This window comes from Sceloporus undulatus, chromosome 3, assembly GCF_019175285.1.
Source record: "Sceloporus undulatus isolate JIND9_A2432 ecotype Alabama chromosome 3, SceUnd_v1.1, whole genome shotgun sequence".
NCBI lineage: Eukaryota > Metazoa > Chordata > Lepidosauria > Squamata > Phrynosomatidae > Sceloporus > Sceloporus undulatus.
This window is the reverse complement of record NC_056524.1, coordinates 240,488,170-240,513,608: the sequence shown is the minus strand read 5'-3', so window position 1 is coordinate 240,513,608 and position 25,439 is coordinate 240,488,170. Positions and strand designations below refer to the sequence as shown.

Here is a 25,439-nt window from a genome sequence, read left to right as displayed (position 1 = left end):
AAGAAGACTATTAGGTCCTTGATCAGATCATGCCCGAGTGCTCCTTGGAAGCCAAAATGACAAAATTGAGACTGTCATACTTTGAACACATCATGAGAAGGCATGACTCAAGATTTCTACATATATGAAGATAAGAATAGAATGGTAACAGTTGTTCTCTCTAGTTTTATTTTGAAATAGTAAGGGCAGAGTGTAGTTGCAGTTTAAAATAAATATAAATTCAGAGCTAAGCTTGGAAAAGTTAGTTTCTTGGACTACAATACAAAATGAATGGGTATGCTGACTAGTGAACTCCAGGAGTTGTATTCCCAAAACACAATTATTAAAGTGGAAGTAAAGCAAAGTAACAACTGTTTTTTAGAGTTAAGTTTTAAGAGTTGTCTGGCTAGCCTACTTTTTTCATATTTTATAACATTATCAGCATCATGGCTTCATAGACTTTGAATTTGAATAAAGCAGTTGATGGGTATTTGACTTGTTAATTCATTGGCTTGCCAAGCCAAAATTGAACATCACCTACTTGCTTTATATCCCTGTTCTTATTTGAGATATCTGTGTTTGCATCTACACTAGAAATAATGAAATATTTCTGAATAGTTTTCTGAAAAACTGAAATAATACAGTTTGACACCACTTTAACTGTTTGGCTCCATCCTACAGAATCCTGCGATTTGTTCTTTTGTGAAGCACCAGTACACTTTGGCAGAGAAGGCTAAAGACTTGTAAAACAACAAATCCCAAGACACCTTGGGATGAAGCTACAGCACTTAAAGTGGTGTCTAACAGCATTATTTATACAGTGTAGATGCAGCCTGGGATATTCAGTGGTGTGTAGAACTACATACTGAACATATAAAACTATTATAGTCAGACCCTCAACTTACCTAGTTCAGTAATGTTTACAATGGTTGGCATCAGTTACCTAAAGATTCAGTCAAGGTTATGAATGTGCTGGGGACTGAATCTGAGATCTGCTCCATGCTAAGCACATGCTCTCACTCACAATTAATCCCTTCTTTCAAAGTTGCCCAGTACATTTAGTAGCTGTGAGAAAATCTGAGCTCTCATATTCTAGCCCAACTCTACCATGGCCACATCACACTGGCTCTCTGGCAGATACATCTGGCACAGCTATAGCCCTTCCATGAACTTGAGCAAACTAACCCTTTTTGAAGAAAGCCAAGCCTATTTCTTGTCCTCAGCGCTGTAGTGAAAAGTCCAATGGTACACACAAGCAACATTTCTCAATCCTGACACACATCAAAGTTACTCATTAGTCAACACAATGATTCATACCTAAACACACAGACTGCCTCCACTGAAAAATCCTGCCAGGGGAAAGAATCCTTTGACTGTATGTGTTATTTGATCTGCTGTGGTACTTCCTACATAGGAATAACTGTTGCCCCATTCAGCCTATCAGTCTATAAATGGCCACACTGGCCTCGGTACAGCACACACTTTCAAAAGGTGTGTACTACAGCAGACAGAAACATATCACTCCAGCTCTAGCAGTGCTGCTTCAATGGCTTTCAGATTTTATGCAAGATTAAAATAAGTGGAACAGTGCTAAGAAATGTGCAAAGCAAAACAACAGAACAAATACAACATTGTGGGGTTTGTTTTAAAAAACTGATCAAACGGTGTAGGGCACATAGATCTGGAACTCTACAGCTGCACTTACAGAGAGAGGGAGAAGGAGCAGGAGAGGAATGTTCTATATAAACATTAGATGTTCCAGCTGCCTTAAACCAGAAGATGAGAGTGCTCTGGATTGCCCTTGTGGTGCCATCCTGGCTAAGAAAAAGCATTTCAACTTCATTCATGAACATGGAGGCAGAATCTTCTGGAAGAACGACCTCACTCTGGCATTCAGGCTAATGTGCGCAAGTTCAAGGAATCCAAAGGGGGGGAAATTACAGTCAGCAAACACTGCCTAACTTCATAAGGCGTAGAAAGGCACTTATGGCCTGTTACAGACAGGCCAAAATAAAGCTTGCTTTCGAGTCACAGTGGAGGTATGATGTTTCAAGATGCATCATCCTAAGAGTCCAGAAGTCCACCAAAAGCCACACTCCAGCCTAAGGACTGGAGCGTGGCTTTGGGTGGCTTCTGGACTCTTAGGACGCATGCATCATTGAAACACCATACCTCCACTGTGACTCGAAGCAGCTTTATTTTGGCTGTCTGTAACAGGCCTTTGTTTGAGGTACCCTTTAATCCAAAGTTTGGATGTCCTCTCAGGTCTCTTGGAACACAAATACCTACATAACTATGATTTTGCAAATGATCTTTTCCCCCATCATTTCATAGCTGATGTATTGTACACCTGCTTTCTTTCAGATATCAAAAGAGGGTAGCGCTTTATATGGCAGCCTTTTTTGGACATCTTCAGCTTTCAGCTTGGCTCCTGAAAGAGGGTACAGGGCCCACTGAAGCGGTTGGTGTGCATCCCTATCGTGAGTGGTGTTATGAAAACAATCATCCAGATGACACAAAATGCCCTGTGCATGCAGCTGCAGAAGCAGGCCAACTCATGATGCTGAAAGCCTTTGTTAATTACAGTGTCCTATGCCTCGAATGCCAAAATTCTACAGGGCAAACTCCACTGCAGTTATGCATCCAACACAGACATAACGACTGTGTACTGTATTTAGTCACCAAGATATGGTCTGTGGTTTCCTACCCTAATTTTTCTCTTCCCATGAAAATCTATATTAAGTTAAAACTGTGGCTTCTTAAAGCTCAAAACAATATCCATAAGAAAAAATGATGCAACCAGGCAGCAACTTTCAGAACACGAGTTGGGGATATTGTCCTTGTGGATGGCTACACAAAACCAAAAATGACTTCCAGGGGTTTTTATTCAGCCAGAGTCAAGGATATAGATAGTAGAGTCTGTAAATTGCCACACTTAAACCATCGGTTTCAACATGAAGAACATGCCTGTGGGGGCTCAAGAATTTCAAAGAGGTACTTCAAAGGAACCAATGTCAAGTTACCACCAGTGAAAGATGGGAACAAGATTGCTGACCTAGACAAGCAGCAGCGAAAAAAGGACACCAAAAGGAAGAAGAGGCATCTTAGCAATGAAGACTATATGGACCAAACTATGTGTTTAGCCCAAGTTCCTCTACCCCCTGCACCTGTCCCCAAGCCGTCTTATTATTATTCCATACCCAATGCAAAGTTCCTGTTAAATCCTTCTCTGGAGACTTTTTCAGAACACAGTGGAAGAACTCCAAGGGAGAATGCAATCTACTGCTTAGCCATAGCAAGGTATGTTTCTCCCTCCCCACTTTAAAAAACAAGGATTTGTGACTCAGAAATACAGACACTTCTGGCTTGGTGTGTAGAATCATAAAATCTATGATCTATGAGTCTATGGTTGTACACACCAACCCAGAAGTGAGCAGCTAATGACACTTAGTGGAGTAGCACCCTTCTTTCAAATTGCTGCCTTCAATAATAATAATGAAACCAGAATTAAGCATAAACAACACTAACCAGTAAAATATATGTTGCAAACTTTTGAAGCTCCACTGCTTCATCCTTTGCCTGATGAAGAAACCAGAGGAGTTTCAAAAGCTTGTAACATATATTTTATGAATTTTGGCCCAATAAATGTATCACTGCTTTGTGAATTATGTTATTGTATTTTGCTATATTACCAACACAGCTACCCCTTGATATGTATTCTGAGACAAAAGTATCATAATAGAAAAGCCCACTTCTCACACCTTCCGTCTCACCACATCATGTGTACAAGAGCTGACAACTAAACCAATAATGAGTTAAATGTATAGAACTGGTCAGATAGGAGGGTTTTTTATTCTCTTTCCCTCTCACCAGCTCTCCTATTGAATATCCAGTTTGTTATTTAAACTCTTCTGAGCATAAAATGCAATGACTATTTGGTTGCTGGGAGGAAACATCACACAGCATTATGTGAGTTATTCTACAAGTAATCATAAATAATGCTAAGTGGTTTTAAAAGCCTTTAGGTGAGAGGATTTGTGTTTTTTTGGTTTTTTAAAATGAGTTGTAAAGATTCTGCCAGAACCTGAAATGTTATCTTTTGGATTACAGCTCCAAGAAAATGACAGCCAGCAAGGCCACATGACTTGAAAATAACTTGAAGCCACACAACACAACACACATGTATAAAAAGTAGATCTGCCTGTGGCACAAAGCCTGAATAAACTAGTTATTCTTTTAAGGATGCTGCCAGAACCCTAGAATCATAGAGTTGGAAGAGACTGCAAGGGCCATCCAGTCCAACCCCCCTGCCATGCAGGAAATCTAAATCAAATCTTCCCGACAGATGGCCATCCAGCCTCTGTTTGAAGACCTCTAAGGAAGAAGACTTCACTACACTCCGAGGGAGTGTGTTCCACGGTTGAATAGCCCTTACTGTCAGGAAGTTCTTCCTAATGTTGAGTTGGAATCTTTTTTCCTGGAGCTTGCATCCATTGCTGTGGGTAGTCTCTGGAGCAGCAGAAAACAAGCGAGCTCCCTCCTCAATATGACATCCCTTCAAGTATTTAAACAGGGCTATTATATCACCCCTTAACCTCCTCCAGGCTAAACATCCCCAGCTCCCTAAGTCATTCCTCATAGGACATGGTTTCCAGACCCTTCACCATTTTAGTTGCCCTCCTTTGGACACGCTCCAGTTTCTCGACATCCTTTTTAAATTGTGGTGCCCAGAACTGGACACAATATCCCCCCTTCCCTTCCCTTTACTAAGGTTTTTGTTTTGAATTGTGTAGAAGCAATAATAGAATCTTCTCAGTTATGGAAGCTTGCCAGTTCTCATTTGTAGGGGTTACAACAAGATGTTGGAAAGATCTAAAGATTCCCACAGATGGGTAAATACTGCCATCATGTGTTAGGAAGGTGTCTGTACAATACAATGTTACCCTCAGTCTAAACAGCTAAAGAAAAATAGCTCAATGAAACAACTGATTTAGTATAGAGTATGTTGGACTTAGCATGTCACTAACAAGATGTCAGGATATGATTCCACTTTATCTGCCATGGAAACATCCTGTGGGATCCTGTGAGATCTGTAGTTTAGGAGGGTATTTAGAATTCTTAGCCAGAATGATCGATTACCAAACCAAAATACAAATTCCAGATTCTCACTGCTGCGGATGTTAAAGTGGAATCATAGTAGGCTGGCCCCCTCCCTGCTTGCCTTTTGCCAGCAAATGAAAATGTTTTTATTCAGGCAGGCTTTTTAAAATCATGGCAGGGTGGTTTTTACATGGGGTATGTGTTTTAGATTTTTTTAAAATTTGTATACATTTTCAATCTTAATTTTATGTTTTAACTAGGTTGTTTTAAATCATTTTTAAAAAATTGTTTGAAATTTGTTTTTCTCTTGTGAGCTGTCTTGAGTCCCTTTTTGGAAGAAAGGCAGCATAATAATAATAATACAACTGAGTAGTGTGAAAATGCTCCATTTAGCCAATTCTACCTACTCAATGCTTTCTCGGGGTATGTTGACCACCTAAAACAAGAAGAGAGATCCAGTTCCCTTTCAGATGCTGCTGAACTATAGTTTGCATCATGCCTGACTATTGACTCCCCTGACTGTACTGTTGGCAGTTGAAATCAAACAACTTCTGGAGGGCTACAATTCCCCTGTCCCTAAAAGGGTGCAACCTTCTCACTTCTTGCGTTTTGCCACTTACATCAGGAACTTCCATAACATTTGTCCTGTGTAATATCAAGCTCCTCCTCAAGCTCTAGTTAACATTTTAAAAGTCAGATCTTCCATCTGGTCTAACCAACCAGCACTGCCATACTTAAATACTAGGTGCCTTTGCTCTCATTTGTCCCTTGCTACTTTCAACTTTCTCCTTTCCCAGGCTTAAATACAGATTGTAAACTACTTGGGGCAAGGGTCTGTCTTTTGGTTGTGTTGCTCAGGAAATCTCTATGTATACTGACAGTGCTATATGTAATCCAATTACAGTATTAATATATTTAAGATTCTTTTGTTATATGACTTGCACTTAACATAATGACAGCTTGATTATGCTGCAAAGGTTACCAATATCATATTTATATCTATTTATTGCAGTTCATTTAAAGAGAAGCCTTGGCTCCAACAACTGGGCATTGCAAGAACCCTAGCCAAGAAAAGCATATGCAAAGCTGTATACTGATGAGATCCAGTTTTAAGTGAGCATCTTCCAAGGATGATTCAGGGGGACTTGTATTTGCATATCATACTACACATGCATAATTGCTTAGATACTTAAGAACGTCTCCCTGTTTGCTACTACTGAAATGACATTCAAAGTGGGTCAAGACAGGTTTTAAAAGGCATAATAATATGAAGCATTAATAACAGTCATCCGTGACTGAAAATTTTGAGACCCTTTGAATGAAGCACTATAATCTACCAGGCTGTGTAAGTAGCCAAATGCTTAATTTGCTTTACATTTATTTACACACAGCTCCATCTGAGAAGAAGGGAAAGAGAAGGGTCTTTTTCACATGAAAATGACAACTGAAGTTGACTGTTTAGTAGTTGTTTCATCCTCAAAGCCCTGTGAGAAATTGTGGTATGAGAAACAAGTTTAACCAGATGTCTTTTGGCTACTGAAGGATGATATCAGTTGACCTTGATAAAAGACATTTTGTATGTAAACAATTACAACAGATATCATACTGTGAGAAGTAGACTCTAACACATCCACTGAAGGCCAAGGAGAAAGCTGAAGTACCTTGGAGCTTTAAATTGTATGAATTATCATTATAGCCACTAGGGTTACCAGAATGAAAGCTGGAGAAGGCTCCTGTACCTTTAATGGTTGCATGAGAGGAAATTTCAGCAAGTGTTTATTACCTGGTTGCATGGCAAGCAAAACCTGTTGAATTTCCCTTTTCCATACAACTATTAAAAATATATGAGCCCTCTCCAGTTTTCACTCTGGCATCCACAACAGTCATCTGAATCACATTATTATAACGTTCTCATTTCTGTCAAGACATGGTTCTCCATGTATGATAAAATTTATTTGGTGTTTAATGTGAAAATTTAATTCTGCTATTGATCAGTGTTAATTTTTTCTCTGTTCAGCATACCTTTATCGGAATATCTTATCTAGGTTATATTTTTGTGTTCCTTAATAAAATCACAGACTTGTAGAGTTGGAAGGGACCCTGTAGGCCACCGAACCCAATGCAGGAACTTCAGCTATAGCGTTCCTATCAAGTTGCTGTCTTGCTTTTTTAAAAGATGTCCAGCAAAACATTCCACCACCGCTCTAAGTAATTGGTTCCACTACTGAACTGCTTTTACCATGAAGTTCCCTCAAATATTCAATAAAAATCTACTCTCCTGTAATTAAAACCGTTAGCCCTGGTCCTACCCTCTAGGGAAGCAAAGAACAAACCTGCACCATTTTCTCTCTGACAGCCCTTCAGATATTTAAAAAGTGCAATCATGTCATCATGTCACCTCTTAGTCTTTTCTTCACCAAAGTAAACATGCCCCATTCCCTCAATATCTCTTCATACTGTATGCCTGTTTGTCATACCTCTTATCATCCTTGTTTCCTTTCTGTGAACCTGCTCCAACTTTTTTATATACCTCTTAAAATGAGATGCCCAGAACAGAGTACAGTAATCCTGACTAGTTCAAAGTAGGTAGGACTAATATTTTCCTTGATTGTGTTTATTAACATTATTTGCCTTCTTTGCGGCAGCTTCACACTGCTGGGTCATGTCAATTTATGATCAACAATAATCACAAGCTTCTTTTCACATGTACTAAGCCAATATCTCCATCTTATACTTGTTATGTTTGGTTTTGTGGCTTAAATCTGAATTTTTCTGTTAGTTGGCCCAATTTATAATTTATCAAATCCTTTGAATCAGTTTCTTCTATCTTCCAATGTGTCAGCTACTCCTACCAGTTTTATGTCATTTGCAAACCTAATAAGGATCCCCCAACCTCATCATCTAGTAATTGATAAAAGTGTTGAAGAGTGATGCTCTCAGGACAGAACTCTGCAGCACTCCTTTCAAGACTTCACCTAGTTTGAAGGGAGCTATCAGTGATGACTCTTTGAACACATTTTTCCAACCAATTGGGATCCATGTGACAGTGTTTCTATCTATTTCACATTTAATCAGCTTGCAAATCAAAATGGCTGGGGGACTTTAATCAATGCTTTGCTGAAATCTAAATAAACAACATCTACAGCAGTCCCACTGTCTACTTAACTACGGACCTTATTTTTTCAAAAACTGATATAAGACTAGTTTTCGTTAGGATTTATTCTTGGCAAACCCATGTTAGCTCCTACTAATAACTGATTGTCATCCAGGTAAACACTCTCTTTACATACACTTTTTTTAGTTGTGTTTTAATATTTTTCCTGGTATTGAGTTCAGGATGACAGGTCTGTAGTTCCTTGGATTTTTTTCCTGCTTTTTTGAAAAGAAAGACAATGTTTGTTCTTTTCCAGTTGTCAGGCACATGGGTTCACCTGCTATAATAAATTTGATAATGCAGATGTAGAGCTTTTGCTTCTGTTCACAAACTTCTTAACAGAGAACTGATGCAGAAATACATAGAGAGATTTATAAGCACTACATTTCCCTGTCTTACAACCTGTCATGGAGCAGGAAAAGAGGGGACACGTACTATTCAGAAAATAAGAAACCAGCACAAATACAGTAGTCATTTCAATATTGTGGAAACACCAACGATGCCCATCAATTGAACTATACTAGCAGCAACACCTGCTTGACACAGGGACAGAAGAAGCCAATTAATTCTGGATGATGGGCATGGCTGCAGGTCATTCCTTCCACCACAGCTCAGTGCCACTATAGTCCCACTCCTGAACCTTTCTGCATAAGCAACAATGAACCCCTAATATAGTGGGTCATGGGTATCCTCTGAGGTTTGGTTCCAGCCCAGGACTCCCTGTGGATACCAAAATCCATGGATGCTCAGCCCCATTAAATACAAAGGCAAGTGAAATTGTTTCCCTTATATAAAATGGCAAAAGCAAGATTTGCTTTTGGATATATATATATACACTATATATATATATATCACATTTTAAAGCCATGGAAGTTTGAACCTGTGGGTAAGAATCAATGGATACGGAGGGCCGATTGTATGAGTCCTCAAGAATTCAGCGGGACATTTGTGACAGAACCTTCTTTAGGTTGGTTCTGACATTCCAACTTTTGGGCTATGGCAGAACTTGCCTCTTTACCCTCAGATCTCTGTGGATTTGCTACTCATGATTTAGGATGATCACTATACTAGACAAAAGGCTGTGTTGGTCAACAGGATTCATTGTGGTAAAACATTATTGGGCTTACTTTGGCCTCATTCACACTACATAATAAACCAGTTTTCAACCAATGTAACCAGTTTAAAGGGCCCTTGTTCACCCTTGAGCCAAATTCTGGAACAGTTTGCCGGGGGGCCACAGTGCTAAATCCAGTTAAACTGTCCTTCCAAATCCAGGGCATTCCCTACATCTTTTAAAATGAATTGATTCAGTGCAAGTGTGAACATGCTATGATTGGATTTGGTTCTCTGGCGGCACGGTCACCTCTGTGACGCAACTCCATTTTGATGAACATGAATGCGAAGTGGAGTAAATTGGAATGGGCAGATTAGATCACGGTTTGAGTAGTGTGAACATTATTCGGTGCTAAATCGCTTCACTGATCCGATACACATCAGTTCATTATGTATGTGAATGAGGCATTTGTTCATTATTGTTTTAAACATCTAACTTATGCTGGCTGCACACACAGTGCACCCGAATACCTTAGTTCAAAGAGCTTGTTCCCACTAGGGGAAACCCCGCGTTCTGAATCGAACCAAGGAGGGGCGTTCATATTAGGATCCGATTTAAACCTAGAACGGTTCTAGAGCAACCCGGAATCGTCCCACTAGAAATCGAATCCAGAAGCGGGATAAATTTAAATCCGTGTTTTCCTCATTTAACGCGTGTTAAAAAACACTAGGGTCCTACCTAGTGTTTTTTCCCTTGATTCGAGTTAGGAACCGGAGTATTAGATGAGAACGATAGCATTGGAATCGGGCAGAAGGATGGGAGGAGCTGACTGCGATGGGGCTGTCATTGGGGGAGTTGCCCTTTCTGTCCCCATCCTCATGGCTGTCGCCATTTTTCTTCCCTCACCCCTTGTCGCTGTGGTCTTTCAATAAGAGATAAGGATTATTTTTATTTTTTATTTTAATGGTTTACAGGCGCTTAATCTCTTCAGCGCTTTAAGCGCTCGAAGTCTCGGCTGCTCAAGCGCCTGCACTGCAAAGGACTACAAGGCTTCTCCCGGTGGATTGCAACCTCCCCTCTGTGTGGGGAGAGCCCATTTAACGGAGGAGAGGCAGGAAGGGAAGCTCCTCTCAAAGAGGCATTCCCTGCCCGCTTGGGCTCTGATCTCGCCCAGGCGGGAAGGGAAGCTCCGCGCGAGGAGCATCGATCTCGCCCAGACAGGGAAGGGCTCTGACAATGGGGGGGGGGGGATAGAGCCTTTCTCCTCTCTTTCTCAAACGGAATCTGCCTTCTCCTCCAACCCTGGAAAGAGATCTTGGGGAAGAGTGCTCCCTCCCGCTTTGCCAGCAGCCTCCTTCATTGATCTCTGTGCTCTCAAGGGATTCTGCTGGCTGTCTTAGGAGACATGAAGCGGGGATGCTGCCCTGGAAAACCTATCCCAAGTTCCTCGGGAGAGAGCTTTGGTTTCCTACTAAATTCGCATTGCCAGAAGCATCCCCCATTGATTTCTGCCTGGCTGTCTTAGGAGACATGAAGCGGGGATGCTGCCCTGGAAACTATCCCATAGTTCCTCTGGAGAGAGCGTTGGTTTCCTACTAAATTCGCATTGCCAGAAGCATCCCCCATTGATTTCTGCTGCTGGCTTCTTAGGAGACATGAAGCAGGGATGCTCCCTGGAAAACCTATCCCATAGTTCCTCTGGAGAGAGCTTTGGTTTCCTACTAAATTCGCATTGCCAGAAGCATCCCCCATTGATTTCTGCCTGGCTGTCTTAGGAGACATGAAGCGGGGATGCTGCCCTGGAAAACCTATCCCATAGTTCCTCTGGAGAGAGCTTTGGTTTCCTACTAAATCGCATTGCCAGAAGCATCCCCATTGATTTCTCGCTGGCTGTCTTAGGAGACATAAGCGGGGATGCTGCCCGGAAAACCTATCCCATAGTTCCTCTGGAGAGAGCTTTCGTTTCCTACTAAATTCGCATTGCCAGAAGCATCCCCCATTGATTTCTGCCTGGCTGTCTAGGAGACATGAAGCGGGGATGCTGCCCGGAAAACCTATCCCATAGTTCCTCTGGAGAGAGCTTTGGTTCCTACTAAATTCGCATTGCCAGAAGCATCCCCATTGATTTCTGCCTGGCTGTCTTAGGAGACATGAAGCGGGGATGCTGCCTGGAAACCTATCCCTAGTTTCCTCTGGAGAGAGCTTTCGTTTCCTACAAATTCGCATTGCCAGAAGCATCCCCCATTGATTTCTGGCCTGGCTGTCTTAGGAGACATGAACGGGGCTGCCCTGGAAAACCTATCCCATAGTTCCTCTGGAGAGAGCTTTGTTTCCTACTAAATTCGCATCATGCCAGAACATCCCCCATTGATTTCTGCCTGGCTGTCTTAGGAGACATGAACAGGGATGCTGCCCTGGAAACCTATCCCATAGTTCCTCTGGAGAGAGCTTTGGTTTCCTACTAAATTCGAGGGAAAAGATATAAGGCTGACAGCGCTTATGACGTTTGATCGTTTAAGCGCCTTGATTGGTTCTTAAAAAAAAAAAAACCCGCCAAAAATACATCATTTCACAAACGGTCATGAAATGGAAACGCTGACGAAAGTTAAATCGCTTCCAAATAATCCGGGTTAACGTTACGTCATTCTGACGTACTATTGATTGACAACTCCAATAAGGTAGAGGAGAAGAGTCGCTTTATTTTAACACCGATTTCATGCCAAGTGAGAACGCTTATGAAACGCTTGCAAGTAAAAAATTCGATTTAAATAAGCAGATGGGAACGATGAATAAAGCGATTCTGAAAGCGGGATAAACAACTGTATTATTTAATTCGTTTTATTAAAAACGTTTTATTTTAATTCGTATCAAATCCTAAGTGGGAACAAGCTCAAAGACAGTTAACACTACTCCAGGGTGACCAGATGTCATAACTGCAAAGGAGGACAAGGCACTGGCCATTCAAGAAAAAAAATAATGGAGGACATCCCCATAGAAAAGCTTAAAAACACACATAGGAATATAAATCCATGCTTCTTAGGCTCAAAATAGAAGACATCTTGAAAAACTTCTGGACAGAAGGTAATGAAATTGAGAACACGTCCCCGAAAAAGGAGGACGCTGGTCACCTTGTCGTGTCTGGATTTTTGGAGAGGCTTTAATAAACACGGTTGAGGTTGTAGCGGTCCCACAAAGGAGGATCCGTGTTGTCATTTTTTAAACCAACAATGAGGGCCAGTGTAGTGTAGTAGTAGTGGTTTGAGGTTGGATTCTGGAGATCAGAGTTTGGTTCCTACTCAAACATAATAATCAGGGCTGGGGAGCAGGAGTAGGAGTAAAGGAGTAAGAAGGTAGGAGTAGGAATAAGGAGTAAAACAATATATACAAGGGACCCTTGTTATCCACTGGGGTTTGTTCCTGGGGCTTCTGTGGATACCAAAATCTGTGGATGCTCCCATTAAATACAATGGCATAGTAAAATGAGTCCCTTATACTGTAAATAATGGCAAAATCAAGGTTTGCTATTTGGAATTTATACTTTTTTGGAATATTTTCAAGTTGTGGTGCTTGAACCATGGATAAAAAATCTGTGGATAAAGAAGGTGACTCTCTCTCTCAATATTATATACACGTCCTCCATATTCACAAGACGCCTGGGAATTTGAAAAACTGCAAATAACAAAACACCATGTTTTTACCTGAGAGGACACCTCTCTAGGAATCTCTAGGTCCTCCAGTGCAATCTGTAGTCAATGCCCGACAGACACTGACCATAGAACTGCCCTGGAGGAGCTACAAAGGCCTATAGAGTGTTCTCTCTAGGAATAATCTCTAGGTCTTTCAGTGCAACTTTTAGTTAAAGTTGACCAGAGTTGCACTGGAGGACTTAGATATTCCTAGAGAGAACTATAACCAAATCCATGAATAATCAAATCGTAAATATCAAAGCTGCAAATATGGAGGGATGGGGGTGTATGATGTGTGTGTGTGGGTGGTGTGTGTATTATATATATATATATAACACAAAAGTAAAAAAACGGTGCATGCATGTACAATATAGTAACAGGAATAAGGAGATAACACATATATTTGCTACTCCTTATTCCTGTTATTTATTCACAGAACCCTAGAGGCTGAAGAGACCCCAAGGGCCATGCAGGAATCTCAATCAAAGCATCCCCATTGACAGATGGCCATCAGCCTGCTGCTAAAGACCCCAAGGAGGGAGACTCCACTGCACTCCCAGAAAGAGATCAGACATTGAAAACCGTTATTATTTATTTAAACATTATGAGGAGTAGGAGTGACATTAAGGGGGGCAATCTTACTCCAGAGTAGGGCAGGGAGTAACCCCAAATCATCATACCCTCAGCCCTGATTATAAGAGAAGAAGAAAAAAGCCACACTCTCTCAGCCTCAGAGGATGGCCTAGTCCTCCGGGGCGAGGCCATAGTCTGGACCTAGCTCTCCAAGGGGAGGAAGGAACGGATGTACTGAGCGGACCCTTCTGCTCTGGGCCTTGCCGACCGGGGCCCGGAGGAGGAGGCTGGGGCGGCGCCGGGCGGCCATTTCGAGGCGGGCGGATGGGCCGCTGAGGGCTGGGAGGCGATGCTGCTGGTTCTGTCGAGGAGCACAAGGAGCACCTGGGCTTCCTTCCCCGGGTGGAGCCCAAGGTACGGGCCAGGCTGGCGTCCGGGGCGTCCTCCTCCATGCTTCATGAGCTCCTGCCCACGGGAGGAACTCCCGAAGCGCCTTCGCCCTAGGAGCAGGGTTAAGGAGGACGGGGTTTACATTTACAGGAGGGTGACCTGGGGTCCTCCTTTTCCGAGACGCGTCCTCCACTCATCACTTCTGTCCGGGAGGATGCCCCAAGAAGCACGAGTTCATATTGAGAGCAGTGTTTCTGGCTCAGGTCGAGCAGAGGCTCCCCTTCCCTCCTTTTCATCCCCTTCTCAAACCCAGGAGGGATTCCCAAAGGCCTCCATTAGGGCTCAGAAGCATCCATTTACCTTTATTTCCTCTTCAGCTTTTATTTTCTGCCCAGGAGGAGTTTCCAAAGAGTCTCCGATTTGAGGAGGCTTAAACAGCATGGATTCACATTTACATGAGGTTTTTTTAGCTCAGGGTGACCAGGCGTCCTCCTTTCCAGGACACGTCCTCCATTTCATGACCTTCTGCCCAGGAGGAATTCCAAAAGGTCCTCCATTTTCAGTAGGGTAGAAGAAGCATTCATTTATATTTACATGAGTGTTTTTAGCTCGGGTTGATCGGATGTCCTCCTTTTCCAGACACGTCCTCCATTTCATGACCTCTGCACAGTAGGAATCAAAATTACTCAGTTTTGAGCGGGACTAAGAAGCACAAATTTGAGTTTCTGTCAGCGTTTTTAGCTTTCATTTCGTTGCGTTCTCCATTTCTTCCTCAAAAGCATTTTGCGGTGCCAGGATGCCATGCAGAAAAAACCCTGAACAAACCCTCATATAAACATAAATGGATACATCTTAGTCACACCCAAAATGGAGGACATTTTGGAATTCCTTTCAGGTCAGAAGGCTGAAAAGTAGAACTTGTCCTGGAAAAGGAGGAGGACATCTGGTCACCTTGCAATGGGGTCACAGGCAGCCTCAAACAGGCAAGCTTCTTGTGCCACCCCACCGTACCCACCATTTATTACAGTGCAAAATCTGTGTACATTTTCTTGGAATTACCAGTGCATTTCATTGTTGTTATTATTGTTATTGTTGTTAGCTGCCCTTGTATGGACCTCGGCACATGGCGATCCTGTGAGTGAGACACCTCCAAGACCACCTGTCCTCCACCACTGGCCTGCGGTTTGAGTAAATGCCATTGTGGTGTAGTGGTTTCAGCATTGGACTACAACTCTGGAGACCAGGGTTTGATTCTCAACTCAGCCCTGAAGCCCACTTGGGCAAGTCACACACTCTCAAACCACCTCTGAAGAAACTTGCCAAGAAAACCCCGTGATTCATCTTAGGGGTGGTCTTATGATCACCATAAGTCAGAAATGACCTGAAGGCACACAGCAACAACAAGTCGAGCCCAAAGAACAACTCTGGATACCTGAAAAAATGAGCCTAAATCCCATTGCTAGTTCCAGCTAAAACCAACTGAATCCATGGGGACTTTCTGCCTACCAAATCAAATATTTGCTTTAGTTATCTTATCCTCTGTGCAGTTATGACAGATATTTGACTTCCAGCTTTTAATTATGATTAGAACACAAAAGCACAGGATGTGTGGCTCTTGGGATATTGTTTAACTGTAGCTCTTGCAAGCCTTGGTTAGCATAGCTAATGGTGAAGTGTGATGGGCGCTGCAGTACAAGAATATATGAAGATGCACATATTCTTTCTGATGCCTGTTATCACGGTAATCCTTAACATGTCATTGCAAGGTAGTTCAATGTTATAATTCTCATGTTGCACATGAATGCCACACTAGAAAATGAGCAGCTGCTACACAGCCACCATGTACTTAGAAAAGGCAATATTTGATATGGGAACTTCAGAATTCATAGGATCATAGAATTGGAAGAGACCACAAAGGCCATCCAGTCCAACCCTCTGCCATGCAGACATACAGAAAGCACTCCTGACAGATGGCCATCCAGCCTCTGTTTAAAAACTACCCAAGTGATCATGCTCAGAAAATAACTATATGTTGGGAAGACATTGTAGCTGTTACTAATATGCATCTCTGTGGTAGTATGTCCCCGCAGTCAGCATTTCCTTGCTCCAGTTCATTAGTTTCCTTTTCTGGAATGGGGGCAATAACATCAAGTGTGACTAGTAGAGATGTGGGTCATTTACCCCTATAAAAGCTAGTAAGATCTTGGTGTAGTGACAAAGCCTTTCTAGTGTGGTCTGTATGTGTGCTATATATAGGTGATTTCTTTAAAGAAGCAAATACCAAATAATATATTCTTTTGGTAATTTAAAAAAATATATTTTTATTGCAATTTTGAATTATTGAACATAAGTAAGAAAAACAGCACCAATTTTAGTTTTCCCCTCCCTTAAAAAAAATCACTAAGAAGGCAAACTTCAAAAGACCATATTTTCAGAGGCATAATAACAAATAATAAATGGTGTACATTTATAAATAACACAATACTCTTTAGGGTATTTTGTGATTTGGTTCTCTCTCTTTTAAATTTAAAAATCCTGAAATAATGAGGATGAACAAGGATAACACTGTAAAAATAATAGAGTAAGGCAGCATCTTAAAAACGAACACTGTTATTGTGGCTAACTTTTCCTTGGCCTGGCCTATTTTATCAGATGCATAAAATTCAGTTGTCTTCCATTGCAGAATTATATGTTTTTTGAGAGAGGATTAATACTAGAAATGATGAAATGGCAATCCATTGCAGGAACTCTTCACCTTCATAAAACGCTTTCTCACTGACTTCAAGATTGTTGTTAGCTGCAGTCAAGTCAGCTCCAACTTACAGTGACCCTGTCATCCACAGGTTTTGCAGACACAGGGCTGTGGCTTCCCTGATAGAGTTTTTGTTGGAGGTGTGTGCCTTCAAATAATTTCTGACTTGTGGTGACCCTAATGCAAACCTATTATGGGGTTTTCTTGGCAAGATTTATATTTATGTTCAGAGGGGGCTTCTGATTTCTTCACACACTGCTCAGTTCTGCTATTTCTCTTTCCAATCTTCCTTTGTAGTTCTTTTGTTCAAGGGCCACTGTTATGAATTACAAAGAATACTTAAATACTTAAAATGGCAAAATCAAGATTTGCTTTTTGGAATTAATAATTTTTTTAGGTGTGGATGCTTCAATCCATGGATAAGGAACCTGTGGATATGGAGGACCGAATATGGTTGGTTTCTTGTATTGGATTGCTAGAAGTCCCCTACTATAATCCTGTTCCAGTGATGAAGGAATATGCATGTGTTGATGAAATTATTCTGAAATTCTGTAATGTTAAACTGAATGAGAAAATGTGGATACAATGATGTTGTGGTACTTCATAATACTTCACTGGTACTGTGTGTATGCCTGTTCTTGGACATTTTCAGCATTGTATAAATTAACATTTGTACATTAAGAATCAGGTTCACTATGTACAGTGGACTGAAAGCTGTTTTATGCTGTCTTCTCCCAAGGGGGCCTGTTTTATATGATTGAGCCATAATAGTCTGAAAAAGATTGTTTTATTTTTGTTTGTTTTATTTTCAGTTGTCAGCGAATTTGGTCGTATTGCTGTGGAGTTCTTAAGAAAAGGCACAAACCCCAAAATCTATGAAGGAGCAGCAAGTAAGAATGAGTGGGTTGCTACTGAAGGAGTAATACTTTCTTAGGACTTCGTAGCAGTAAAAGTAATGATGGTATTGATTATACTGATACTTTGCTGTAGACAAGGTTGGTTCAACAATCCATAGTTTATTGCACTGGAAATGGTGCCTATGCCCAAGGTAGTTAATAATTCTGTTTTAATTAGTATCTGGTTCCACAAATTTTCCACTTTTAAAAAAACATTTGTAACATTTTTACTTTGTTTTCTGTGGGCAATAATTAAAGAAGGCTTGCTTCTAAAGGCAGGGGAGGAGGGGGGAAACACCTGTGAATTGGGTTCTTATCCTGGAACCAATTTTGGAACAGGGGCTCAAGTATGACTGTTGTCTAGATCTCTGCATCTTTCATATATTACCAAACATAAACATAGCTGATGCTGTGTAGATGTTAGACTATTGGACTTGTATAGTCTGCTAAAATGTACTATACTTTCATTGATGCTGTGGAGCAGTCTGTGTATTGACTCTGTGTTGATAGTCTGTGTATTCAGAAAAGGCACATAGTGCGATCACCCCAGGGAGCCCCATTAAAATCTATATGGGGTGACAGTGACATCTTTCAGTGCTTCCTATGTAAAACAGCAATATGAAGAAATCTAAGATAATCTAGATCTCTTCTGAGCCATATTAGTTCTTCACAAATGTGGAATTTAAGGCATAGGGAAGCATTCAGTAAGACTGTCCAACCTGTATTCTGAAGTAGCGCAGTAAAGATGGGGCTTACTCACATTCTTTTCTAATGGATTCTAAAGATTTGGCAGGAGTTTAGGATAGGACATAAGAACTATGTATTGAAGTCCTGACCTCCAGCAGTTCTTGTGTATGCTTCAGCAGAATAGTCCAAACTGTCTGCCTCTAGTTGACATTTAGCACTGATAGTTTACAAGTGCTGAAACATATACTGACATATGAATGCAGGCCTGTGAAAAGTTTAATGGTACTTACCCCCTACTAACTGTAGTGAGTCTTGCTACCAAGCCTGTTTTAACAGAGATGTGTCAGCTTGCATATCATACTAGATCAGCACCGATATCGCAAATCCATATGTTGTACTTTTTGGGATTCTCTATTTTCTTTTTTCAGGAAAGCTTAATGTTAGTAGTGAGACAATTCAACATGGAGTAGAAGGATTAACATATCTTCTCACTGAGAGCGCCAAACTAATGGTAAGTATGACAAGAGTCTTCTTATGACAAGTGTCTTCTTATATTCTTGGAATTAGGAAAGGCATCAGTTCTGCAAAAATGTGGTGTTTCAGGTGAAAGCTCAGAAAAGTTGGCATAGACTCAGTGGTGTATCTCCCATGTAGAGTTGCTAATCTTATAAAACTAGCCCTGTGACTTTCTAGGTTACCTCACTACACTCTTATAGTGCTGCTAATCCACTTTTATTGCTCTGGCTGCTTCCTGTTGTATTCTGGGATTGGCAGTTTAGAAGGGCATTTAGAATTCTTAACCAGAGAGCTCTTAAGTCTCAAAGAACTACTGTACAAGCCTCAGAATGCAGCGGGAGGCAGCCAGAGCAGTAAAAGTAGAATGGAAGCACTATAAGAGCGTAGTGCAGTAATGTGGTCTTAGCAGTAGCACTTAATATTTACCTTCTTGCCGCTGATTTGTCATATTTCATATTAGAAAATGTAATCTTTACAGATGATAACACAGAAGTTAGGCACCAGTAAAACAAGAACAGAAGCCATCAAAAATTACATATTATCCTTCTTATTTTTACTTTTTAGATCTCAGAGATAGATTTTCAAGACTCCATACTTGTACTAGGCTTCCCTGAAGAGTTGAATGCCTTATTGCTTCAACTATATCTTGATAACCGGAAGGAGATCCGAAATATTCTGAGTGAACTAGCACCAAAACTTCCCAGTTACCACAATCTTGAATGGAGACTAGATGTGCAGGTAAGGTTATTAATCTATAGTAAATATCCACAGTTTTGTTTTAGTTTGTTACAACACCATGCATGTCTTTTAACAGGTTGAAGGTGATGCTTTCATTTGCATGCTTTCAAACTGCTGGGACTAGTGATGGGAGCTCACCCCATCGTGCAGCGCTTGGGCCTCGAACTGCCACCTGCTGATCTTGCAGTCAACAGAGTCAGTGTCTTAACTGCTTGAGCCACTCCGTAAACCCTTTTGTAAATTTCCCATCTCTCTGTCAGTATTAACCTTAGCCAGTGAAACAGAAATCCATTTTCTCATAAGCAAATGTGCTGGCATGTTGATATAAATACATTTGTTCTGATGGAGTAAAAAAAAAATCCAGAGCTTTCAATAAGCTATTAAAATTTAAGTCTAATGAGAACTTTAACAAGCTCAAGAAAAGGTGAAATATGCAAGCTGGTCTGTAATAATAATCATCAACTTAGATGCAGTCTGTTTTGAGCTGAGAACTAGAACAAATCACATACATGAGTAACCATACAAGTGTACACACACAGTAAATCTACATGGCTTAGGTTTGGAATAGGCAGGGGGCTCCAACAGCTATAACTTGTGAAGGCTCAGACAGTTTTCATGATTCCCCAAGTTTTTTTTTTCCTAGAAAGGATGCAGTTTATCTCAGTTTCTCTTTTCTCCCTCTTCTTCCTTTCATCTATTGAAAGTCATGACACAAACATGAACTGATCACATTGCCTCAATCTGATCTATCCCACAAGGTTGTTGTGAGGTTAAAAAGTTGAGGAGAGCCATGTACGTATTGTCCTGAGCTGGGAGAAGAAGTAGGATATACATGTAACTTATAAATTAATAAATTAGACTAGCTTGGAATCTGAAGTGATGAGCCAGACAAGTGAGAAGGTAGATTGCATCTTGCTTTAATTAGTGGCCTAACTTGCAGGCTGAATTTCATTACAAGGCAGCAGTTGCCAATATACAAAATATACTATTCCCCCACTTGATCGTCCACGGAAAAGCAGTATACAAATAAAGCTTCTTCTTCTTCTTCTTCTTCTTCTTCTTCTTCTTCTTCTTCTTATTATTATTATTATTATTATTATTATTATCCTGCTTCTCCCCCACCATAGGAAGCCTATCAGCAAAAATTTGCAGTTAACTAGAGCCAGGGTAGCATAGTGATTTGAGTGTTGGACTAGGATTTGAATCCTGGCTTAACCATGTAAACTCACTAGGTGACCTTGGGCTAATCACACTTTCTCAGCCTCAGAGGATGGCCAAGGCAAACCCCCTCTGAAGAAACTTGCCAAGAAAACCCAATGATTCGTCTTAGGGTTCATCTTAGGATCATCATAAGTCAGAAATGACTTGAAGATACAACAACAACAAGAAGTCAAGACCAAAAAACAACTCGAGATTCCTCAAAATATGGGCCTATATCCCATTGCTAGTTACAGCTAGAACCAGCTTAATCAATGGAATTTATACCACTTGGCAATTGATTCAGTGGACCTATTCTCTTTGGAATTAGCAATCATACTTAGGCCCAAGGCAATGTGTAACGGAGGTCATAATAGTGAGGATAATAGTGAGCATTCATTTTTATTCTTGTTTTTCCTCCACTCTATATATAGTTGTCCTTTTGAAACATAGGTTGGATGCCACTGATTACTGTATACAAAAAATGGAATAATAGGCAAAACTGTAAAATATTAACATACCTTCCTGTAACAGCTACATTATGAAATAAGTTACTTAGAAATATGTTTCTGTTACTGGTATTTGAAGAATATATCTGCATTTTAAATCTTACTACTACTTTTTTTCCCTTAAACTTTTTCATTTAAACAGCTTGCCAGCAGAAGTCTTAGACAACAGATTAAGCCAGTAGTGACTCTAAAGCTACACCTTAACCAGAATGGAAAACAGACCACCCAGATATTACAAACTGACCCAGCAACGTTGCTCCATCTGATTCAGCAACTGGAACAAGCTTTGGGAGAGATGAAAACAAATCACTGTAGACGAATAGTACGCAACATCAAATAGCATTGTCATCTGAGTAAATTGACAGAATTATTGGCCTGTTACAGACTGCCCAAATAAAGCTGCTTCGGGTCTCTTTGAAGTTATGCTATTTAAATGATGCATGGGTCCTAAAAGTCCGGAAGTAGCGCCAAAGCCACATTCCATTCCTAAGCACTGGAGTGCAGCTTTGGTGCAGTTTCCGGATTCTTAGGGTGCATACATCATTTAAACAGCATACCTCCAAAGAGACCCGAAGCAGCTTTATTTTGGCAGTCTGTAACAGGAGAACAATTTTGCAAAATGCAATTCATTTTAGCCAGTCAAAGCACTTTTTTCAGCCAGTGTCACAAAACATTATTAAAGGCTGAATTTACTTGGGTGCTAATATTATACTGCCATATGCAAGTTGGAACAATTGGGATAAACTTTAAGCAGATGTAAATTAATTAATTGATCATGTGAGTTTCTCTCATTTTATGTTCAGTGACCTTTTGCGTAGCAGACATCACTGTTTGTTGGTATGATGACTAATTTTTTTCCTTCATTTGTTAAGAATAAAAAACTCAAAATTGTATCTGTCTTTGTCATCACATTGATTTCCTGCAATTATTTTATTTTTCTTGGGAAGGTTATTACTCAGTAATATGGAAAGGATCATCTTCATACCATAACTGCTCACTGATGGTACTGTGTAAAAGGAAAGAATAGCAACTTCTAGTGAAAACTATTGTGTTCAAATAAATAACAATTTCTTTTTGTTTCTTTCCACACTTAAAGTATGTTGAATGAATGCCCAGGAGAATCCATAAAGTAAAAAGCAGTTGATTTTGTCCACTTTCTGTGTGGGTTAATGCCAGATTAATGCTCAGTGCCCCCAACGTTGTGTGAAAACAAGCCTGCTTTTGTGAGATTTGTAGGTCAAAATCACCACTTTGAATTGTACCTGGAAACAGACAGGCAGCTAGCAAAGCTGTTGTAACAAGAAAATTGTATGTTCCCTGTAGCCAGCTGGAGTTCTTTGGACCAGTTGAGGCAGCCCCACATAAAGGGTGTTACAGTCATCCAATTGGAATGTAACTAAGGCTGCATCCACACTGCAGAAGTAATCCAGTTCCACACCACTTTAACTACTATGGCTCAATGCTGTGGAATTCTGAGAACTAACTTTGTGCGAGATTTAGACTTCTCTGTCAGAGAACTCTGGTGCTGCAACAAACTGCAGTTCTCAGAACTCCATAGTGTTGAGCCGTGACAGTTAAAGTGGTATAAAACTGGATTATTTCTGCAGTGCAGATGCAGCCTAAGGCATGTGTCACTGCGGCCAGATATGGCATCTCAAGGAATGAATGTAGTGCAAATCCACTCCTGACCACCAGTGAAAACAGCTTTCAGGCTCAGAGTTGAATGCAGGAACACACACAAGCTGGGAACCTGCGTTTTCAGGGGGAGTGTAACCCCATCCAGCACAGGCTGAATTCTTATTCCCTGATCCGCCTTTCAGCTGACCAGGAGCTTCTCCATCTTGTCTGGATTAATTCTCAATTTATTCACCCTCATGCAGTCCATTACTGATGACAGGCACTGATTTAAGACCAAAACAGCTTCCTGAGCTTGTGATGGAAAGGAGTAATAGAGGTAGGTCTCATCAATATACTGATGGTATGAAACCTCAAAACTCTGGAAAATCTCATTGCAGTTTTATGTATACAGTCATTTTTGCATTCTGGACACACACACACCGTGAAAATGGAGACTTGCACTTATTCAAGCCCCATAGGCTTGAATGGGGCAAGTCCTCACACGTGCGCAGAGGGCACACACCACTGGGGTGCACCGCACAGCATAATGGAGGTCGGCCCTCTGTATAATCAAGTGTGCAGATCTCAAGTCTGTGAGAAAAGAGGGGTGGCTTTATATTAAATAGCAGGGGGGGGGGGGGCAGAACTGAGCCCTGAGGGACCCCACAGGCCAATGGCCAGGGTGTCAAGCAGAAGTATCCCAACACCACCTGGGTTTGCCCCTCCAAGAAGGAGTGAAGCCACTGTAAAACAAAGTTCCTAGTGTTCCCAATTCCCAACACAAAATGTCTGCAAGAGGGAAAAGCAGAGAGTGTGTAAGGGTGTGTGTGTTAGCACCAATGCATGAAAACTAAATAATTAAATTAAAAAATCTGTGCTAATTCACTTAAGCTTCCAAAATCACACCGAATCTGGTGCCTTTAGAGTATTTAAGTTGATTTGCTGTTGCATGCCTTCAAGTCCTTTCCGATTTATGGTAACCCTAAAGCAAACCTATCAGGGTTTTCTTGGCAACTTTCTGCAGAGCACATTTGATATTGCCATCCTCTGTGGCTGAGAGATTTAAGCTAGCAGGGGACTTCTAAATAAAGGCTATTGATGTTCAATGATAGCTGTAAATTGTTCTCCCTTAGCTCTGTAAAGCACTTTACAGGAAAGGCAGAGAAACATGCTGATGCCCTTTGAAATTGTAGATTAAAATGTGCATGTTTTTATTGCAGGGCTCAAATACCCTCAAGCATGAGATCCTGTCTGATCTTGGAAGCTAAACAGGGTGAGCCAAGGTTAGTACTTAGATTGTAGACCAATGAATATCAAGTGCTGTAGGCTATGTTTCAGAGCAAGGAACTGGCAAAACCACCTCTGAGTATTCCTTGCCTAAGAAAACCCTATGAAATTCATGGGGTCATCATAAGTTGCCGGGCGACACAAAGGCATTTGCAGGCACATAGACACACATAGCAGGCTCCATATAGGATGCAAACAGCACGTCTAACAAGTTTGTTCTGTATCACAGAAAGATGTAGAAAAGGCTTAGCGCTAGGGAATCCTGTGAATTGTAATTTATTGTGGCACCAGAGCTGTCTGATCAAGAAAGCTAAATGTCTTACAGTTCCCAGAATTCCTAGCATTGAGCCATGGCAGTTAAAGCGGTGTCAAACCAGATTCTTTCTCCAGTGAGGACAGAGGTATTTAAGGAGGCAGAACCTGGCTAGTCTCTAATGATGGCTTGGGGGTTGAATACTGGGGACAAGAGATATAGGACAAAAACACACTGTAGAAATAATCCAGTTTGAGACTGCTTTAACTGCCCTGGCGCAATGCTAGGGAATTCTTGGAACTGTAGTTTTGTGAGACATTTAGCCTTATCTGTCAGAACACTGGTGCCACCACAAACTGCAATTCCCAGGATTTCCTAGCACTAAAACGGGACAGTTAAAGCGGTCTCAAACAGGATTATCTCCTAATAATTAAATCTGCAGACGTCAAAACTGCAAAAGCGCAGGGTCAACTGCACTTTATCTGGGATGAAGAATGCAGCAATCTTATAAAAGGAGTGCTCCAGAAAGTCACTCCCATCCTCCCATGTCCACTAGGCGATCTTTCCAAGCGTTAGACTGGAGGAACCTATAACATAAAAATGTAAATTGGGAATATGAGTATGGCAGATGAAACTCCATCTATCTCTATGTGCATCTGGCTGTAACTAGAGTACATATATGTAGAGACATCTTGCAGCACTTTTGAGACTGAAAGAAAGAAGCTGTCAACCTGAGTTTTCATAGACTAAAGTCTACTTCCTCAGATGCATTTAGGGGAGTGGAAAACCAGGGACATACAGTGGGTCCTTGTTATCTGCTGGGGTTTGGTTCCAGGATCCCCTGTGGATACCAAAATCCATGGATGCTCAAGTCCCATGAAATACAATGGCATATCAAAATGGCATCCCTTATATAAAACAGAAAATCAAGGATTTCTATTTAGAATTAATACTTTTTTCAGTATTTTCAAAACCTAGGTGAAAGGAGAAAGGAAAAGGCCCCAGGATTTTTTTTTTTCAGATTAAAATTTCAAATTTTTATACACTGAAG

The 25,439-nt window shown here is 40.9% G+C and overlaps 2 protein-coding genes across 4 annotated transcripts in view; both read left to right on the top strand.

Moving 5' to 3' along the window:
* The window catches only part of ANKUB1 (ankyrin repeat and ubiquitin domain containing 1), a 104,883-nt gene extending 97,226 nt beyond the window's left edge, over nt 1–7,657 (top strand). The window contains 2 exon segments of the mRNA XM_042460104.1: nt 2,344–3,279; nt 6,092–7,657. Coding sequence (XP_042316038.1) covers nt 2,344–3,279; nt 6,092–6,176 — 1,021 coding nt within the window. The 3' untranslated portion in view covers nt 6,177–7,657.
* Nucleotides 1–21,694, top strand: part of COMMD2 (COMM domain containing 2) — a 98,148-nt gene extending 76,454 nt beyond the window's left edge. The window contains exons 1-6 of one of the 3 annotated variants that reach the window (XM_042460116.1): nt 13,881–13,960; nt 15,036–15,070; nt 17,501–17,578; nt 18,700–18,782; nt 19,352–19,525; nt 21,374–21,694. In XM_042460116.1, the coding sequence (XP_042316050.1) occupies nt 13,896–13,960; nt 15,036–15,070; nt 17,501–17,578; nt 18,700–18,782; nt 19,352–19,525; nt 21,374–21,571 (633 nt within the window). In that variant the 5' untranslated portion in view covers nt 13,881–13,895 and the 3' untranslated portion in view covers nt 21,572–21,694. Of the gene's footprint in view, nt 1–13,880; nt 13,961–15,035; nt 15,071–17,500; nt 17,579–18,699; nt 18,783–19,351; nt 19,526–21,373 lie in introns of those variants that run through there. The other 2 variants (XM_042460118.1, XM_042460117.1) reach the window with 2 other exon arrangements.
* The last annotated feature ends 3,745 nt before the right edge of the window (nt 21,695–25,439 follow it).